Raw genomic sequence first — 18,025 nt, forward strand, 5'->3', positions numbered from 1 at the left:
TTCTAAATAGATCGTAATAACTCAACACTGGTAGATATTGTCCGTTTAGATCTGATAGATATCATCATCAACTTCATGATTTTAAAGAAGTTTAGTAGGGAGGGGTTTTCACAACTTTATAATAAGTCATTTGTTTCCCTCTCCAACCAATGTAGGATTGTGAAGATCCACACTCTCCTTAGGGGTCCAACGTCCTTTTACTAACATATCGCCGGGTGTCTGGCTCTGATATCAGTTGTAACAACCCAAAGCCTACCGCTAGCAAATACCATCCATTTTGGCCCCTTATATATCGTCGTAAGCTTCATGGTTTTAAAACGCATCCACTAGATAATGGTTTTCATACCTTTATAATTTTTCCGTTCCCTTCAAACGATGTGAGAACTAACAACCGATGTGCAGCTTAATATTTAGAGATAAGCGCCAACAATTTCTGGATTTTGCAAAGCGAGAGATCAGTCTAGAATTCTTGCAAAATTCCACAAATAAAACTAACTTGAAGAATGATTCCAACCAAGAGCTGATTAAAAAAAAAAAAAAAAAAAAAAAAAAAAAAAAAAAAACTCTTATATCGAGCTGATTAAAAAAAAAACTCTTATATCGAATTTTGGAATTTATGATGGTCACTCTTGAATCACAAGACGACCTACTCTAGAATTAGCTTGATCAAGATTAATCCAATGAATCGATTTTACTTCAAACCTAAAGCAACGTTTGAAAAAGAAAATAACACCCCTAGAATTTCAAGAAAACACAAGGTTTTTTTGTATTCCACCATTATTTCAAACTTGAATATGTTAAAAACATAATCTAAACATAATGATAGTCCGACTACTCCTACCAATAAAAGCTATTGATTAAAAAATTAAAAATAAATTAAAAAATAAAAAAAATAAAACATGACAAAAATAATAGTAGTTGAACTAAAAACACAAAATCTTCAAATCACTTTTTAATGTCAACCAGTATTTATTGTGGCTCCATATTTTTCTTAATTTGATATTTAAATGTGTATGGATGGGTGGAGTAAATGAGAGGTAAATTTATTAATCTTAAATAGTCTTAAAATTAAGATGATTGAGAAAAATATTATAAAAATAAAAATTATAAATTTTAATTACTCAATCAGAAAAACGGTAAAGTTGACCATGAATGTTAGTTTTATGGAGCGCCAAATCTAAATTTATCTGGAAGTAATTCTAATCTGTAGATGCCAAATCTAAATTTTAGACACCAAAATATTACATCATTACATGTCAATGAATTATGATTGTGTTGCCAGAAAATCATGTCAATGTTTAGGCTAAAAGTCAAAGGTTGGACTTTTATTAATGTATATATTTAGTCCAAATTTTAAATTGTCGGAACCCGTTTGAAATATAGAGTCATTTACAAGTAGAGAAGGGTTCAAATCGACGAGAATTTCCAGTCTATGGTAAGTCGGTGACCGCGCCCTTTCAGTCGGCCATGGACGAAGCCCCTATTTGTGCACCCAGTTGCAGCGCCTTTGACGATGAAACCACCGACAAGGACCGTGAAGAAATTACGGCGCCTGACTCATCTCCGGGGAACTCAACCCGGACGCTTTACGACCCTCCGCCGTGCTCAAATCGATATAGGAAGAAGAAGAAGAAGAAGAAAAAAAATGTTATTATTGATAACGTCCAAGAACTGATTTATTCGTCCTCTTCTTGTTCTTCTCCCGCAAGATTGATACACAGAGGTGTCAATTGCAAACGCCGACGCCCTATGGTTCTACTTGTTCAACCGCGGCGTGTCGATTGTGATTTTGAAAGCGTGGCGCTTCTATTGGGGATGTCATTCGCAGCTTTTGTTTCTCAGGTTCGTCTTCTTTTCCTGATTCATAGGGTTTCACAGGCTAGGGGAAATTTTTGCCTCTTGGTTGTGGTGTTTTCGTTTTCATGCTTCTAAACTGCCAAATTTCTCTTAATTCAATGCATAGTTCTTCTTCAAGGAGCTGGATCCCAATTCTATTTAACTAGTGGAAGTCAAATTTGTTTCAACTGGGAAAGCAAATTTAGTGGCTTCCTATTATGGTTCAAATGGTAGAACATTGATGATCACGAAGCTTTAGATTTATGGACTGTTTCTTGCCAAATCATGATGTTATCTTTGTAGGGTTAACCATGTTGTGTTTGTGTGATTCTAGGTTCTTGAGAAGCAGGACATGTCTAGTGAAAGGATGTCTGTTGATCATCTCTCAATGGTACGCTATTGTTCTCTATATTATGAATGCCTGAAGAAGTTTTGAAACAAAGTTATTATTATTTTCTGTATGTAAAGCAATATTCAATGAATATTAAGAGTAGTACTTTCAAAGTAAGCTGTGTTCCAATGTTCTATGAATTGTGAATTGTTCTGCACCTTGATGAAATGAAAAACTAAAAACAGAAAAGAATTAATATTCATACAGCTCTTTGGAATTAACATCGGTTGGAGAGGAGAACGAAGCATTCCTTATAAGGGTGTGAAAACCTTTCCCTAGTAGACGCGTTTTAGAACCTTGAAGGGAAATTCGAAAGGGAAAACCCAAAGAGGACAATATCTGCTAGCGGTGGGGTTGGGCTGTATGGTCAATCCTAATCTAGTCTTATTTGAAGTTTCATATTCATCGTGAATGATTTTACTGCTTTGTTTCGCAATTCCCACGATGTAGCCATAGGTGTGGTTTTAATCTTGATTTGAAGTTTCATATTGTCTACCTGCAGATGTGCACTTCAGCTATAAGAGAATCTTTGGTCAATGTAAGTTCGATTTCTTACTACAGTTCTTGCCGACTTTTTCGTTTTTACATGTTCTCTTATTCATTCAGCATTGTCCAGAGTCCAAGATGCTGAAGTCCCTTCAACATGCCTGTTCTTTGACCGGTTGTATGGAAACAGGTTTTCGGGGACAAGCTCGATTGGTTTTTGAAGAAATTTGAGAAGTCGTTTAGCAGCACGTTAAGAACTCTTAGATCAATTAGTGAATCATCTGCAAGACCTGGTGTGAATTTCTCCAGCAAGCGCAAAGAAGAAAAAATCACCGTGGATCTGACCCTTGATAGGAAACGGGATGGGACGAGTAGCTCTAGTCTGGAAGAGTCTTCTAGGACAAATGCCCCTGTTGATCAACTAAGTTTAATTGAAGAGGTAAATGAAAGCGTTTCTGATTCATTGGGTCGTGAGTTAGCTTTGTGTAGACTGACAGACGATGTGGCTTCTATTGCCCCACGTCCAGTTGGTTGCCGTAGCAATGAGGTATCCGTTGGCACTTTTGAAAGATCTGTTGTCGAACAGGCACGTTCCAACGATCTTAAAACATTGGAGTTTGGCCTTGCATTGAGGAAATTAAAGTTGAAAGAGACACAAATCGCACTCAATTGTGAATTAAACAATCTTGAGAGGTCGAAATTGGCAATGGGCATATCAAAAGCCTCTTTTAAGGCAGAGAAGTTCAAGAATCAGTTAGAAGACACGAGACATTCGGAACTGCTTAAAAACTGCATAGACTGTCTCGTTGCTGGTTTTCTTATAATGTCGGTTGCCCTCTCTTATGGAGCATATGTTTATTCATATCAAAGAATCTCTGAAGCTACTTCAATCTGTACACCTTCAACCCAGGCAAGTGTAGCTCCTTCCTCCTGTTATGGTTCGTTTCATACACTAGTCGATCTGCAACTTGAATAATACATACTTTATCAGATGAGTTTTTTCGTCACATATTGTTCAAGTTTACATGAAGTTCTATGCTCATTACAGGACTCGAAATCTTGGTGACATGAAGTTCTATGCTCATTACAGGACTCGAAATCTTGGTGGATGCCAAATCCTATGGTATCTTTGAACTCCGGGTGGCATATGTTAAGGTGTCAAGTTCAAGTTGTGAGCCGGTTGGCGTTCGGTGTGATCATGATTCTTGCAATAGCTTACTTGCTACTCCAACGCTCAGCTACTTCAAATCAGGCAATGCCAGTTACTTTCATCGTCTTGTTGCTTGGAGTAGCCTGCGGTTTAGCCGGGAAGTTCTGCATAGACACACTGGGAGGAAGCGGATTGCATTGGCTCATGTTTTGGGAGATCATGTGCTCAATGCACTTATGTGCAAATCTTTTTACATCAACACTGTTTCTGATCTTACACGGGCCGGTCGAGGTTTCTCAACGGAAAAATCGTCACTCAATCTTGCCATATTGGATTCGCCGTGCTGTATTCTACGCCCTCCTGCTTGTATTTCTGCCATTGTTGTGTGGGCTGATACCATTTGCAGGTGTAGGTGCATGGAAAGATCATTTTTTTCTTCTGGTTACTGAACTGATTGCAGCAGACGGCTACTGAAGAAAGGATATGGCTGCGCTTTGGGTTCGAGCTGAGTTGCATTTTATCTTGTAGTATAATCCTATTTATTGTATTATTTATCTTTATTAGTTATTATCTAACGGTTGGGCCGTTGGCTTAAGCCCATAGCGCCCAATGGGCTCAGCCACGTGTTAGAGAAAGCCCATATTCCACAATATTTTAGTCCCTCAAACAATAACACACATCCTTAAAATTTACGATTTATTAATTGAATATAATAATAATATATTATTGTTGGGGATGAGACCTGAGAAGAGAGGTCCCCCACGTGGTTAACGTAGCGTCGACCAAGGGAGTTGGGGGGGGAAGGGACGAGACAAGACGCGGAGACGGAGAGGTGGTCCCCGGGGAGGACAAAAAAAGCACGCTTGCCTGCCTGTCTGCTGCACGTGCACCTACGCCTCTGTGGACTCTGTGCCCTCATAAACTCCACCGCCCGCACGTGTCCCATCCCTCCCCCATTATTTTAATTCTTTTCCTTTTTCCTCCACCTATCTTATTCTAATTTTTAGACTATCATTTTCATGCGTATTTTTTGGATTACGCATATTACTTATGTATTAATCATATGATTATTATTTTATAATAAGATTTAAATGCCTCTGTATTATATTTATATAAATATTTTAATATAAGGTAGTAGCTAGCAAATCTTCAATGTTCCCATGAGATTACACCACATGCGGAAGCATCCATGAAATAATTTTAAAATCACTATATACATAAATAATAAATATTTTAATGTGAAAATCGAAACTTGGAATATTACGCTTGAATCAGATGCTAATTTCAATTTGATTTAACTTTTTTATTTAAAGTTTAATGAACACCGTCAAAATATTAATAATAAACTAAAATTAAATTTAAGGAGAAATAAGTAATTTTATTAGGTGGGACCAAATTAGAAGTGAAGTAGAGTTGGGGATATTGAATTGCGGTTAGAAACAAATAGAAGGCGTCCAAAAGGGAAATTGGAAGGGAGCTTAGAGGAATCAATAATGGTGGCCATTATGTAGGACCGCTAAGCCGGTGGCGCCCAATCCACTACGGCCTACACCTTACCTTGGTTGGCTTCTTCCTTTGATTCAGACTTTTGGTCAATCTTACTGTATACCTTAATCATTTTTATTTTGTATTTTCTTTACGACTCGGGCGGACCGATTAAGAGTCAGAGGATCTATGAAAATTCTATGTTACATTATTTATCATAGCTATTACCTTGACATCAACGTAGAATTTGACCCAATATTTTATTTTTGTCAAAGTGTAACTTGATTCAACATTATAAGTATATTTTTTTTTTCAATAATCGAAGATTTTTAACAACAGGCTGCTTTACACTGAGCTATTGGGGAGCAATAGGCTTAAACAAGTTTGTTCTTGTTCTTTGGACCAACGTTTGACCGAAGAAAAAAAGGGTGAGTCACTCTTTTTCACATGTACCAATAGAAATGGTTACGATAGCAAGCCTCTCCTAGTTGGAGAACCTCTGAAACAAGAGGGTGCAGTCAACCATCCACTCTCCATTAGTCCTTTTCATAATATTAACTATTTTATATTGGTTAGTTTTTTTTAAAAAAATTATTGTTAAATAAGTTAAAAGAAAATCTACTTGACCGACATACTATTTAATTTAGAGAGCTTACAGTTTAAGGATTTAGATAGAATATTTAAAATTATAGGGATGCAAATGAAATAAGAATAAAACTTCGAGGACGAAAAGGGAAATTTAAACAATAAATAAATAAATAAATAAATAAATCCAAATAAAACAAATAAAATGCCTTTGACCGGTCTAATTGTTATTTTGTTGCGTGGATTCCGAGAGCAAAAAAAACGAAAATTTCTGATGCTCCTATTTTGAGGAAAAATATTCCAATTTATTCGTTTCTTCTTATTATTATTTTATTTTATGGATTGACCATTTTAGTAAATTAACAATTTGCCCTTCTAAATTTTAAGATTCCATTAATTAAAATTTTGTAAATATATTAATTTATTATTTAATATAATATTAAATAAATGGGAACGAGGGGTTAATAATAATGAGTTAGAGGCAACCCATCCCGCCAAAATGAGTTTAGCTTAGCGTAATTCCCTCGCTCAAAGCCAACCGATCCACGTGGTTGACAAGTGTTTTACCGGGACCCACCGATGCGACAACTTTTTTTTAAAAAATCAATAAATTAAAAATTAACGCATAATATTGAAATATAATTTAAGAAAATTTCGGCTGTGGCAATTTGCTAAAATACCCCTAAACATCGGTTGTAATACCCAAACTACCCCAACCAAAGGAAGAATCTACAAGTGCGGTTCCTTGTGAAGATGTTCAACAATGAACGCGCTCTTCTCGCGAAGTTAGCTTGGTGATGCGTTGCAGTACTTTTTCTTCACACGCTCTGTTTCTCTCTCTCTCTCTCTCTCTCTCTCTCTCTTATCTCTCCTTGATCGAGAGTAAACCCTAGATAGAATGAGAAGAAGGTCCATACCGGAGCTGGATTGTTGGTACTGAAGAATTGGGAGCTGCTGCAGAGAGATTTGTTGCTGCTGTCCGAAGAAGTCATGACGGGCAGAGGGTCATCGGGAAGGACGCCGACGTGGAAGGAAAGGGAGAATAATAAGAGGAGGGAGAGGCGTCGGAGGGCCATTGCTGCTAAGATCTACACTGGTCTTAGAGCTCAGGGGAACTATAAGCTTCCTAAGCACTGTGACAACAACGAGGTCCTGAAGGCACTCTGTAATGAGGCGGGTTGGGTGGTTGAAGAAGATGGCACCACCTATCGCAAGGTTTTGCGGTTTCTCTCTTTTAATCACTTGCTTTTTAAGTGTACTTACTTTTTAAGCGATTTTGGAATGTGATGATCATGGTCTCTTGTCCAGATCCGTGTTTATTTTAGGTATTTTGTTACTACTTGCGCGTTTTGTCTTTGGTTCTGTGATTTGATGTTCTTAGATCTGGATATTTGGTGAACCGAGAATTTAAGAATCTATTGATTTGATTAAATGAGTAAGTGACAGTGGCCGAATGAGAAATCAGTGTTTTAGTTTCCTCTTTTAGATCCAGAATTCTTAAGCAGTTGATATGTCTAAATCTTCGAAGTTCATTAGTACGTAAGACAGGTGTAGCTGTTTATTTATCTCTCCCCAATTTATCGAGCTTTAATTAGGTTTGTCATCTGTGTCGTTCCCTTCTCGATATCTTTGATGTTGTTTGTATGCTGCTAAAAGTTGATGCGCGCGCCATTTTTGGGTGCTTCTCCATCAACTTTTAAGAGTGAAATGCGTATCAGTTTCTGATTTCAGCTATATGTTTGATGTCTTGTCTATGTTTCTTACCAATTATGTTGTTACCTTGTACAGGGAAGCAAGCCACCTCCGATTGATATTGGCACTTCTGCAAACATGAGTGCCTGTTCCTCTCTTCAACCAAGCCCACAATCTTCCTGCTTCCCGAGTCCTGTACCATCCTACCATGCCAGTCCTTCCTCGTCCTCTTTTCCAAGCCCAACTCGATTTGATGGGAATCCATCTTCTTATCTTCTGCCATTCCTTCAAAATATATCCTCTATACCTGCTAATCTCCCTCCTCTCAGAATATCAAACAGTGCACCTGTAACACCACCTCTCTCTTCCCCGACGTCAAGGGGTTCTAAGCGAAAACCAGACTGGGAGTCCATTCCAAATAGCTATGTAACCTCTTTCCGCCATCCATTCTTTGCTGTATCTGCTCCTTCAAGTCCAACAAGATGCCACCATCTTACACCGGCTACAATCCCAGAATGTGACGAGTCGGACGCTTCAACTGTGGACTCTGGTCGCTGGGTCAGCTTCCAGACTGTGGCACCTTCCGTGGCTCCTCCTTCCCCTACGTTTAATCTGATCAAACCAGTTAGTCAGCAAAACTCTCTCCATGATGCAGTTGACAGACATGGAGCAATGGGCTGGGGTGCTACCTCTGATAGGGGACGAGGCTCCGAGTTTGAATTTGAGAAATTTGAGAGTGGCGCGGTGAAGGCGTGGGAGGGTGAGAGAATTCATGAAGTTGGGGTGGACGACTTGGAGCTTACTCTTGGGGGTGGGAAGGCCCGTTGTTAAGCATCCACACGAAGATATTTATTTCAAGAACTTAAGTGCCTGCTCTTTAAAGATTATTGGTTTATGTTCACAAAATATGTTTACTTTCATTGCTTGGACTTGCACTTCTGCTACCATTAGAAAGATCCTGGTTCGCCTGATTGCAAAAATCTGAACTTGTTACTACAGCTTGTAGTGGAAGAGCAATCAAAATTTGAGTCAAGGCCCAGGAAAGGACATCATTCGCTACTGGAAAATGAGAAGAACAATGCAATTGTGATGGTTATATATTTTTCCTTCCCTCTCGGAGTGCTTTCAATTTTTTTTCAGGATCGCATGGTCCTTAGAGTAGAGATTGCTCACCTGTATCAGACATTTCTTGTATATAGAATCTGTAATTCATCTTGCTTGGGGCATTATTGATAAAAAATTCCATCTTTGCAGAACGTGAACGAACTGTGGGGGAAAAATTGTTATGAACATTGCCCATTTTCTTCCTGGTCAGTTATAGGTCATTACACTTTTTCTGTCAATTCAAGGTTAAATCTTGAAATACAATGTATGTATGCAACTGACTGAGCTTTCTGCAGTGGTAGCCTGGTGGGGTGGTGTCCTTCCCTGTTGTTCTCTGTGGGTCAGATGAGCAAAGATCCAAGGGCAGGAGGGGCCGTGGGGCCTCATAAATAGGCCACGAGATGAGTACTCTGTGTTCTTGGCTGGTCAGTGCCAGTGGATCTTTGCGTGCTTCTCTTTTTTTGCAGATTGTTTACGTACCGACCAATTAATTCAACGACCCCCTCTCAGAATGATCAATAATCTGCTCTATCTATTTCAACAGAGCCGTTTATAAAGCCCATCTCCCCAATATTGACATTCTTTTCAGAAGAAATTCAACAGGGCTACAAAATTTTGGGCTTATGTTAACAAATACTTTTTGTTTAGTCTTACAATACTTTACAATGGAAGCAATATCCTACAATGCATAAACCAACAAATTAGAAACCTATATAATATCCATTATTAATAAAAAAAAAAAAAAAATTGATTTTCAAATGAACATGGAGCCGTCATCTTGATTGATCAAAACAGTTGACATTAAAAAAATATATGAACATGCGAAGCGGGTGCCATTAAAAAATGGCCGTTCTTTAATGTTTGATTTTAATATTTAAACTACACATGTATAGAAAATTATCTAAATTGACTATTATTTCCACCGTCAATATGATAAATTACGAATATAACTAAACTTGCTATTGAAAATTGAATAGACTCAGTCCCATAATTGTTTAGTCTATGGTCAAATATGGCAAGAATCTTCAAATACATTAGATAGTATATGAATATTGTCTATACAACATGCTTTTTTTTTAATTATGTCATTAGCATTTAAAACCTTTGGTCGCATAATATGATTAAATATCTTATTGTTCAAAGTTTTTGAATAGAAACATCTCATCGAGTATTTTAGTATATCCTAAGAAATTTATCATATAATATTAAGAAGCCACGAAAATACATTAATTCTTTGACATTGTCCATGTGGTGCTGTCCCCTTAGTCATTTAATTGATCCATTATTCAATTACTTGCATAAATTTATTAGCTTTTTTTTTTTTTTTTTTTTTTTTTTCTTTCGTTTCCTGCGGGATTCAAGCATAAAATTTTTTCCATTATATATATTACACGGACAATTTTCATTTTCTAAACTAATTTTTATTATAAAAATATAAAATATTCTAACGAATCTAATAATATTTCATAAATAAAAATACAGTACAACTTTTAAGAACTAAAATTTCAATATCATAATATAGTCTTTTAGAGTAAGAAAAAAGTTATATTTATATATAGAAAGTGAGGTGGATGGGGTGGGGATGAGGATAGAGACAATCCAGTTCTCCTTTTAGCTAATGGGGAGAAATCTCTCCGATCCCTCCTCCGTTCCGTATTTAAACATAAATTTTTTACTCTTCAGTCTTCGCGGCCTCCAACAAAGCCGTGAATTAAATAAACCTATCTAAGCTAATTACAAATATAGACGTATGATTTAGGTATGATATTTTTTTAGTTTTTCATTGCGATAACAACAAGTATTTAAATGTCATGAATGTTGTTCACAGGTAGATATTCAAATATATTTACAACAAAAATTAATACATTAAATAAAGAATTTGATTTCAATTAAATTTCTTCAAAATAGTTGGCCGTTGCATTAAGCATGATAATTACGTAATTATGTTGAAGTCAGAACAAAAAAGGAAATAATATTAATTATGAACTGGCCCCATTTTTCTCCACAATAATGTTAAGAGTTGAAATTTAAAATATTAATAAATCCTAAAAATAATAAATAAAGGGAAAAAGATTTCTTACTGAACATTTAATTGATTTAAATGTGAATTAATTCTTCAGTACTTTGCATTTTTCTTGGTTAATTGCGTCTTAAACTAATTATAGAATTATTATATTTGGAATCTAATTTTATAGCAACTTTTATTTTTTATAAATCTTTCTGAAATTGCTGCCCTTTAATTAATTTATGAATAAGTCAATAGGTTGATGTTGATTTTAATAGCCGTAGGCACTATCTGATTTCTTCCCCAACATCATCGTTATTCACGAGTAAGTAGCAAAATTGTAAAGATTTTTTAAATAGGATCGTGACTCATACATTCCCATGGGGACATAATCACACCATTGACTAACAAAACAGCTAATAAATTAACATTATTTGTCGTTTAATAATTTAACAAAAATTATTAAACTAATATGATTATTAGAAAAGGATTGCTATATATGGTTTGTGTTGCTGTCAGAAGGTCAATGCTTTTATTTTTTTATTTTAATTATAATATAAATCCATGGTTTTTTTAAGATAAAATTAATTGTTACGCAATTATGACACGTGGACGGCCAATCTTTCGCCAATTTTTTCATTTTTGTTTTTTTAACTCGGTTTCAGCTTTCTTTCATTTTAATCTTTGTTTGAAAATGGAATTAAACATTAAATTTATATAATTAATTTTTTCCAATATTGTTATTTTTTTTTTTTTTAGAAAATAAAAAATAAAAAATGTATTTAGTTTCGATATTTAAATAAATACCACCGTGGACTACAAGCAAGCGTAACACACAGGATTGGTCGTGTTCTTTGTTGTTGTTGTTGTTGTTTTCTGGCATCGCCATGGCTGTTCCAGAACCCAAAACCCACGTGGCATTGCTGGTCAGCCCCGGAATGGGTCATCTAATTCCCTTCCTCGAGCTGGCCGACCGTCTGGTCCTCCACCACAACCTCCAAACCACCCTCTTTGTCGTTAACACTGACTCCTCCTCCGCCGCCGATGCCCTTCTCCTCCAAAAATCCTCCGCCGTCAACATCGTTCCTATTCGTCACTCCTCATCTAGCCTAGACCCAACCGTTCCCGTCGTCGACAGAATCAAGGTCATGATGACCGCCTCTTACCCCCACGTTCGGTCCTACATCGCCGCCGCTGAGCCCCGTCCGGTGGCGCTGATCGTCGACCTTTTTGGAACGGAAGCTATAGCCATGGCCCACGAACTTGGCATGTTGGGGTTTGTTTTCATGCCCACCAGTGCATGGTTCCTCTCGCTTTTTTTCTTTTTCCCATGTATGGACAAACAAATGCTTGACGCCCACGCGTACAACCACGAACCGCTGAGAATCCCGGGTTGCAGCTCGGTCCGGTTCGAGGACACTATTGAAGGATTGGAGGTGAGTCTGGAGGAAGTCCATGAGGAATTTCGACGTGTCGCACGGGAGCTTGGAATGGCGGATGGGATCTTGGCAAACACGTGGCAGGATCTGGAGCCCACAACGCTAAAAGCATTGAACGAAGCTGGGACCCTCAGTAATGGGAAAGTCAATAAGGTTCCGATTTATCCAATTGGGCCGTTGGCAAGACGTGGCGAGCCCAATTTGGAGAGCGAGGTGTTGAATTGGCTTGACCGGCAACCGGATGAGTCGGTGATATACATCTCGTTTGGGAGTGGAGGGACGTTATGTGGTGAGCAAATCACAGAATTGGCATGGGGGTTGGAGCTGAGTCAGCAGCGGTTTGTTTGGGTTATACGGCCACCAGCAGGGACCGATCCCATGGGAACATTTTTCACGGTGGAAACGGAATCGACGGAGAAGACGTCGACGGAATACCTGCCGGAAGGGTTTTTAAAAAGGACGGAAGAGGTGGGTTTAGTGGTTCCGATGTGGGGTCCACAAGCGGAGATTTTGAGGCATAGATCGGTGAGGGGATTTGTGACGCACTGTGGGTGGAATTCGTCGATAGAAAGCATAGTGAATGGAGTGGCGATGGTGACGTGGCCTCTGTACGCGGAGCAGAAGATGAACGCGGTGATGCTGACGGAGGAGGTTGGGGTGGCAGTGAGGGGACGGGCGGAGGGGGTGGTGGGGAGGGCGGAGATAGAGAGGTGGGTGAGGCGGATAATGGTGGATGAAGAAGGGCGGGGAATCAGAGAGAGGGTTAAAGCCGTTAAAAATAGTGGGGAAAAGGCGGTGTGTAAGGGTGGGTCGTCGTACAATTCTTTGGCTCATGTGGCTTCCGAATGCGACGTTTTCCGGCGCCCGAGAGACCGAGGGTGGGTAGAGGTTTCTATACCTTTATAAAAAATGTTTAGTTTCCTCCTCAATAAATGTTCAATAAATGTGAGATCTCACAATTCACACTTTTTCGAGATTTAGTGTCCTTGTCGTACTCAATTTTCTTCCCAATCGATGTGAGATCTCATAATCCATCTCTCTTCAGGGTTCAGTATTCTCGTTGGCACACCACTCGGTGTCCACCCCTTTCGGAGCTCAGCGTCCTTGCTTGCAGTCATTCTCCTCCCCCATCTACTCGGATCTCACATAACTACTTAACTTTGAATGTTTTATAATTATATGCATTATTGTTTTTATAATTACATGAGAGTGTTATATTCAAACAATTAAGTATTGATTATTGGTGTGGAGTGGGAAAGGAAGAAGCTGACCACAACAACTAAGAGTAAAGAAACAAACAAGTTTGCAACATTTGATACAGCTGCTGATCGGGTGGCCGCGGCAGGCCCGGTGGAAGGAGCGGTCACCGGCGGGAGCGGTGGGTCGACGACATCTCCAGCATCCAATGGAGGCAATGGAGGATCGGTAGGTGGTTTAGCCTCTGAAGGCACCATACTCATGAGCAAACCAATTTCAGGTGGCAAGATTACATATGGAGCTACGTTGAGGTTGGGCTGAGTCGGTCGGCATGGACATGCTGCAATCACAAAACAAAAAGAATATCGTGAACTTGTTTTAACCAATTGGGTTATGTTACTAAGTCTTCGTATAGCATACTCATATATTGTTTTGCAGTTTTAGGAAATTCAGTTATGACGCCGTCGACGTGGAAGTAGTCGACATAGGTAGCGATCTCCAAGGAGGGTTGGGCGTAGTAATCGAAAGCCAAGGAGACGTATTCGTTCCTCATGACATACACAAAGATGGAGAGATTGGAAGCTTTCATTTCAGAGACGACTTTGGTGAGGCCAGTGGTGAAGTAGTTGGTTACTTCAATGATAGAGGCACGAGGAATGGCCACAGCTTGGGCGTAGCGTTTGATCTCTTCAAGGGCATTGTTTGGGACATCACCAATCTTGGAGTCAACCGTTAGAACTCTTATGAAATTTGGGAACTTGGCCTTGAAAATGGACAGCACAGAAGTGTCGTCTGATCTGATCAACACTTGTTGTGTTGATTGCTTGTCAAAAGTGGCATTGCTTAGGGCTGTGGCTATGCTTCCCACCATGTCCAGACCTTTCTTTGAAGCCAAGTATGCTGCGTTCTGACACAGGAAGGCTATTGGTTAATAGAAGAGCGATTACTCATAAGTTAATTTGGGATGTACACCACTCAAGCTAACTGCTAGCAGATATTATCCGTTTTGTCCTGTGATGTATCACCATTAGCCTCACAGTTTTAAAACGTGTCTACTAGGAAGAGGCTTCCACACCCTTATAAGGAATGCTTCGTTCCCATTTCCAACTTATGTTGGATCTCACAATCCACCCTCCTTGGGGGCCTAACGTCCTTTCTGGCACACTGACCGGTGTCTAGCTTTGATACCATTTGTAACACTCTAAGTTCACCACTAGTAAATATTGTCCACGTTGGCCCATTAGGTATCGCCGTTAGCTTCATGGTTTCAATACACGTCTACTAGGGAGAAGTTTCCACACCCTCGTAAGGAATGCTTAGTTCCCTTCTCCAACTGATGTGGGATCTCACAATCCACTCCCTTTGAGATCCAACGTTCTCACTGGCACACTGCTCAATGTCTTGCTCTGATACCATTTGCAACACCTTAAGTCCATTGCTAGCAGGTATTGTCTGCATTGGCATGTTACGTATGACCGTCAGCCTCACAGTTTTGTTTGTTAAGTAGAGGTTTCCACATCCTTAAAGAAATGTTTCGTTCCCCTCTCCAACTGACACGGGATCTTACATAATTACTTTCTCAAAAGCAAACTGAAGTTACAAGAGTGGAGATTGAAAAAAGAAAGGGGTTTACTTGGATGTTGATCATAATTCCAGAAACAGCTTTGGCTTTAGCGAACTCCAGAAAGTCAGGAAGGGTGACGAAGTTGCCCTTGTTCTTAAACGCTGGATTACGGGCAAGCCCAGAAGAGGCCATGAAAGGGTTTGTAATTTGAGCTGAAAACACAGAGACATGAAACTAAAGAAGAAACCAAAATCAAAGGTTGATAAGAAAACGAAAGAAGCAGGAAGGAGTGTTACGCTTGAGACTAAGAATCTCAGCCCAAGTAAGATCAAAAGAGAAGATCCCAACTTGGGGTTGAAGTTCAGGGATGGTTGTAGTTCGATCGGAGAAAGCGGTGATAGCGGTGGTGGTTGTCAACAGATCCGCCATGTTCATGCACAATGCTACTCCATCTTTTGATAATTGAACTGAACAATCAATAACGTCAGCCCCATCATCAATTGCTCTTTGGTAAGCAACGTCCGTCGAGCCTGGGAAATCCCCACTTGCCCCATTGCTGCTTATCACCAATGCTTCCTTTACTCCTGCCCAAACTAAAATGTCATAAACAATGATCACCCCCAAACTCACCTTAAGATTTTTAAAACGCGTCTACTAGAGAGAGGTTTCCACACTCTTATAAAGAATACTTCGTTCCCCTCTCTAATCTAACAATCCACCCCCTTTCAGGGACAGCATCTTTGTTGGCACACTGCCCGGTATCTGGCTCTGATACCATTTGTAACAGCCCATGACCTGTTATGTATCACCATCAACCTCACGGTTTTGAAACGCGTCCGTAATCGAGAGCCAGACACCGGGTCTCTTGAAAGGATTACAGTAACACCCAGGTGCTGAATTCGAACCCGAGTAGCAAGATCGTTACCGGGTTGAGCCTTGCCGTTGTTCCGGAAACTCGAATAGCAGGCTGCAAGAAGGAAGGACACAAACTAAGAATTCAGAATGAATGAAGCAAGAAGGGGTAAAAAGAAAAGGCTGACCAATGGCTTGAGAAGCAGTAGGAGAGAAATCAGAGAGGACCCCATCAACAGCAAATTGGCCATTATCCACATACTGAAGGTACTCACGGATTGGATCATAACTATAATTGTAACCAACCATTGCATCATTAGCAAAGCCAGAAGCATAAACTTCCAAGCCAAGCTTATGGGCATCCATGACAAGGCTTGTTGCAGGCTGCACGTACTTGTCTGAACCAATTGGCCAAATGTATTCTTTTCTGATGAGAATTCCCGAGGCAAATGACTTGATCATGGCCAGTTCTTGAGCCAATGCACCGTATGTTTTCTTTGTTGTTGGCTCTGTTTCATTGGCTTCTAAGAACCGGAAGATCAGCTTTGTTCTGCCTTTGTTCACACTCCCACTTAGCCCTCTCAACAACCCAATCTCCGAAGATGACACATAGTTTATAGCCATCAATCTCAGTGCCTTTTGAAGGTATGATGAGACACTCAGATTATGTTCTGCATAGAATGCTTCATACTGCAAAACATCAAACCCAATCAAATAGTTATCAAACGACGCCTTAACAATATGAGTATCAAATACCTCGACATTCAACCAAAACCGGGATGGTTTAATCCGAACAACGTCTTCAACAGCAGCTACTGGCCAAGTACCATCATAGACACTAGGTCGGGAGAAGATATTTTGAATCACTGATGATGAAAGAAAATTAAAATGGAAAAGTTACATAATGAAGAACAATGAAACAATGAAGAGGAACATACTGTCGACTCTGTTAAAGAGATCCTCAGACATGAAATCAACAGAAAACAATCCATTGATGATCTTTCCATTAACGTTGTAATGCTTATGAGGCTGTGGGAAGATGTCTTCAATGTTGGTCGAGTTTTGAAGCCTGAGATCAGTTAAGCAAAGGCCTATCCCATCTTTGGTCAGCTGGAGGTTGCAGTACAACACAGTTTTGTTATGTAAACCTGAAGCCAATGCCATTTGATTTGCAAAGGGGCTTGATTCTGGGAACACTCCAGATAGCCCTCCTCTTGCTATCACTATTGGCTCTTCCCCTGCACAGCTATTTCACATTCATTCACTAACTTTTAACCTCGCGGTTTGAACGAGAAATTACTCGAGAAGCCCACCACAATGTAGTCGATAGTTTTGGATCATTGTTAGCTGTCTCATTGAATAATTTTCTTTTGAATTTGAATGAAGAAAAAGCAAAGGAAAATAGTAAAGGAACCTCTTAAGGTGAGCCATTGATGTTTCTGGGGGGCGTTGTGCTGTGCAGAGGTGGAGGAGAGGAAGAACGAAGCTATGACCAATAAGCACTTCAGCATTGTGAGCCACACCACTGTTTGACTGCAAACCAAAACCAAAGTTCACCAATTTAGTGCTAAGTTTAATGGTGATTTAAGTTAATTAATCTCCAATTAATTAACTTAAAATATCATGAGATGTAACATGCAGCGTAATCAATTACAGGGGGTTTTTTCGAAGAACATTTGATTTCAGATTTTATTTAGCTTAAGTTTACTTAATTAATTAATTAAATCACAATTAAATAGTGTACAGTTGAACTGCCATTGTCAATTAAATTTAATTGTGTCAATTTATGGGTTGTGGTTACAAGATAAACTCATTGATTTTCTTTTTTTTTTTTGAAAACTTCCGTATTTTTATTTTTATATTTAATTACCGATTACTATTTGGATTCCTCCACAGGCTCCAATTAGATGGAGAGATTAACTTAACAAAAACAAAATAACATTTCTTATTAAAAAAACGGCATTAAAACTTTTTTTTGGTTGAAATATATGAATTTTGACAAAATTATTGCGTATATTGGTCAAACTTATTTTTATATAAATAAGTTTATATAAATATTAATGAGCTTATAAAACTTGGTAAGTTATGAGTAAATAAAAAAATAATAATAATAACAAAAACAAAAAAACAAAAAATAAATAATTATACCAATCGTAAAAGTTACCACGAAATTGATTTTTCCCCTAAATAGAAGTAATAAATAATTATATTTTGAATTAGAAGGCAAACATAACTCTCA

General features: G+C 38.8%; 4 protein-coding genes across 6 annotated transcripts; 3 read left to right on the plus strand and 1 right to left on the minus strand.

Moving 5' to 3' along the window:
* Positions 1-1,380: 1,380 nt before the first annotated feature.
* LOC111803705 (protein CPR-5) lies at positions 1,381-4,562 on the plus strand. The gene is made up of 5 exons (XM_023688229.2): positions 1,381-1,842; positions 2,171-2,227; positions 2,730-2,765; positions 2,904-3,623; positions 3,804-4,562. Exons 1-5 carry the CDS (start codon positions 1,468-1,470, stop codon positions 4,335-4,337), a joined length of 1,722 nt encoding a protein of 573 aa, XP_023543997.2. The 5' UTR covers positions 1,381-1,467; the 3' UTR covers positions 4,338-4,562.
* A 2,123-nt stretch (positions 4,563-6,685) lies between these two features.
* LOC111804010 (protein BZR1 homolog 1) lies at positions 6,686-8,841 on the plus strand. Its single transcript, XM_023688655.2, has 2 exons — positions 6,686-7,148; positions 7,722-8,841. The coding sequence occupies exons 1-2, from the start codon at positions 6,924-6,926 to the stop codon at positions 8,454-8,456; spliced, it is 960 nt and encodes a 319-aa protein (XP_023544423.2). The 5' UTR covers positions 6,686-6,923; the 3' UTR covers positions 8,457-8,841.
* Positions 8,842-11,606: 2,765 nt separating this feature from the next.
* LOC111803959 (UDP-glycosyltransferase 72E1) lies at positions 11,607-13,375 on the plus strand. The gene is made up of 2 exons (XM_087127830.1): positions 11,607-13,051; positions 13,219-13,375. Exons 1-2 carry the CDS (start codon positions 11,622-11,624, stop codon positions 13,346-13,348), a joined length of 1,560 nt encoding a protein of 519 aa, XP_086983956.1. The 5' UTR covers positions 11,607-11,621; the 3' UTR covers positions 13,349-13,375.
* A 24-nt stretch (positions 13,376-13,399) lies between these two features.
* LOC111803809 (glycerophosphodiester phosphodiesterase GDPDL6) lies at positions 13,400-17,337 on the minus strand. 3 transcript variants are annotated; one of them, XM_087127828.1, is made up of 9 exons: positions 17,201-17,337; positions 16,725-17,024; positions 16,543-16,652; positions 15,975-16,476; positions 15,860-15,901; positions 15,231-15,518; positions 15,004-15,146; positions 13,791-14,277; positions 13,400-13,710 (listed from the first exon to the last, which is right to left on the minus strand). In XM_087127828.1, the coding sequence occupies exons 1-9, from the start codon at positions 17,295-17,297 to the stop codon at positions 13,400-13,402; spliced, it is 2,280 nt and encodes a 759-aa protein (XP_086983954.1). In that variant the 5' UTR covers positions 17,298-17,337. The 3 variants fall into 3 exon arrangements, with proteins under 3 accessions (XP_086983954.1, XP_086983953.1, XP_086983955.1); XM_087127827.1 differs by having other exon boundaries at positions 15,975-16,652; XM_087127829.1 differs by having other exon boundaries at positions 15,975-16,652; positions 16,725-17,032; positions 17,201-17,316.
* Positions 17,338-18,025: the final 688 nt, after the last annotated feature.

This window comes from Cucurbita pepo, chromosome 10, assembly GCF_057944985.1.
Source record: "Cucurbita pepo subsp. pepo isolate OVF chromosome 10, ASM5794498v1, whole genome shotgun sequence".
Lineage (NCBI taxonomy): Eukaryota > Viridiplantae > Streptophyta > Magnoliopsida > Cucurbitales > Cucurbitaceae > Cucurbita > Cucurbita pepo.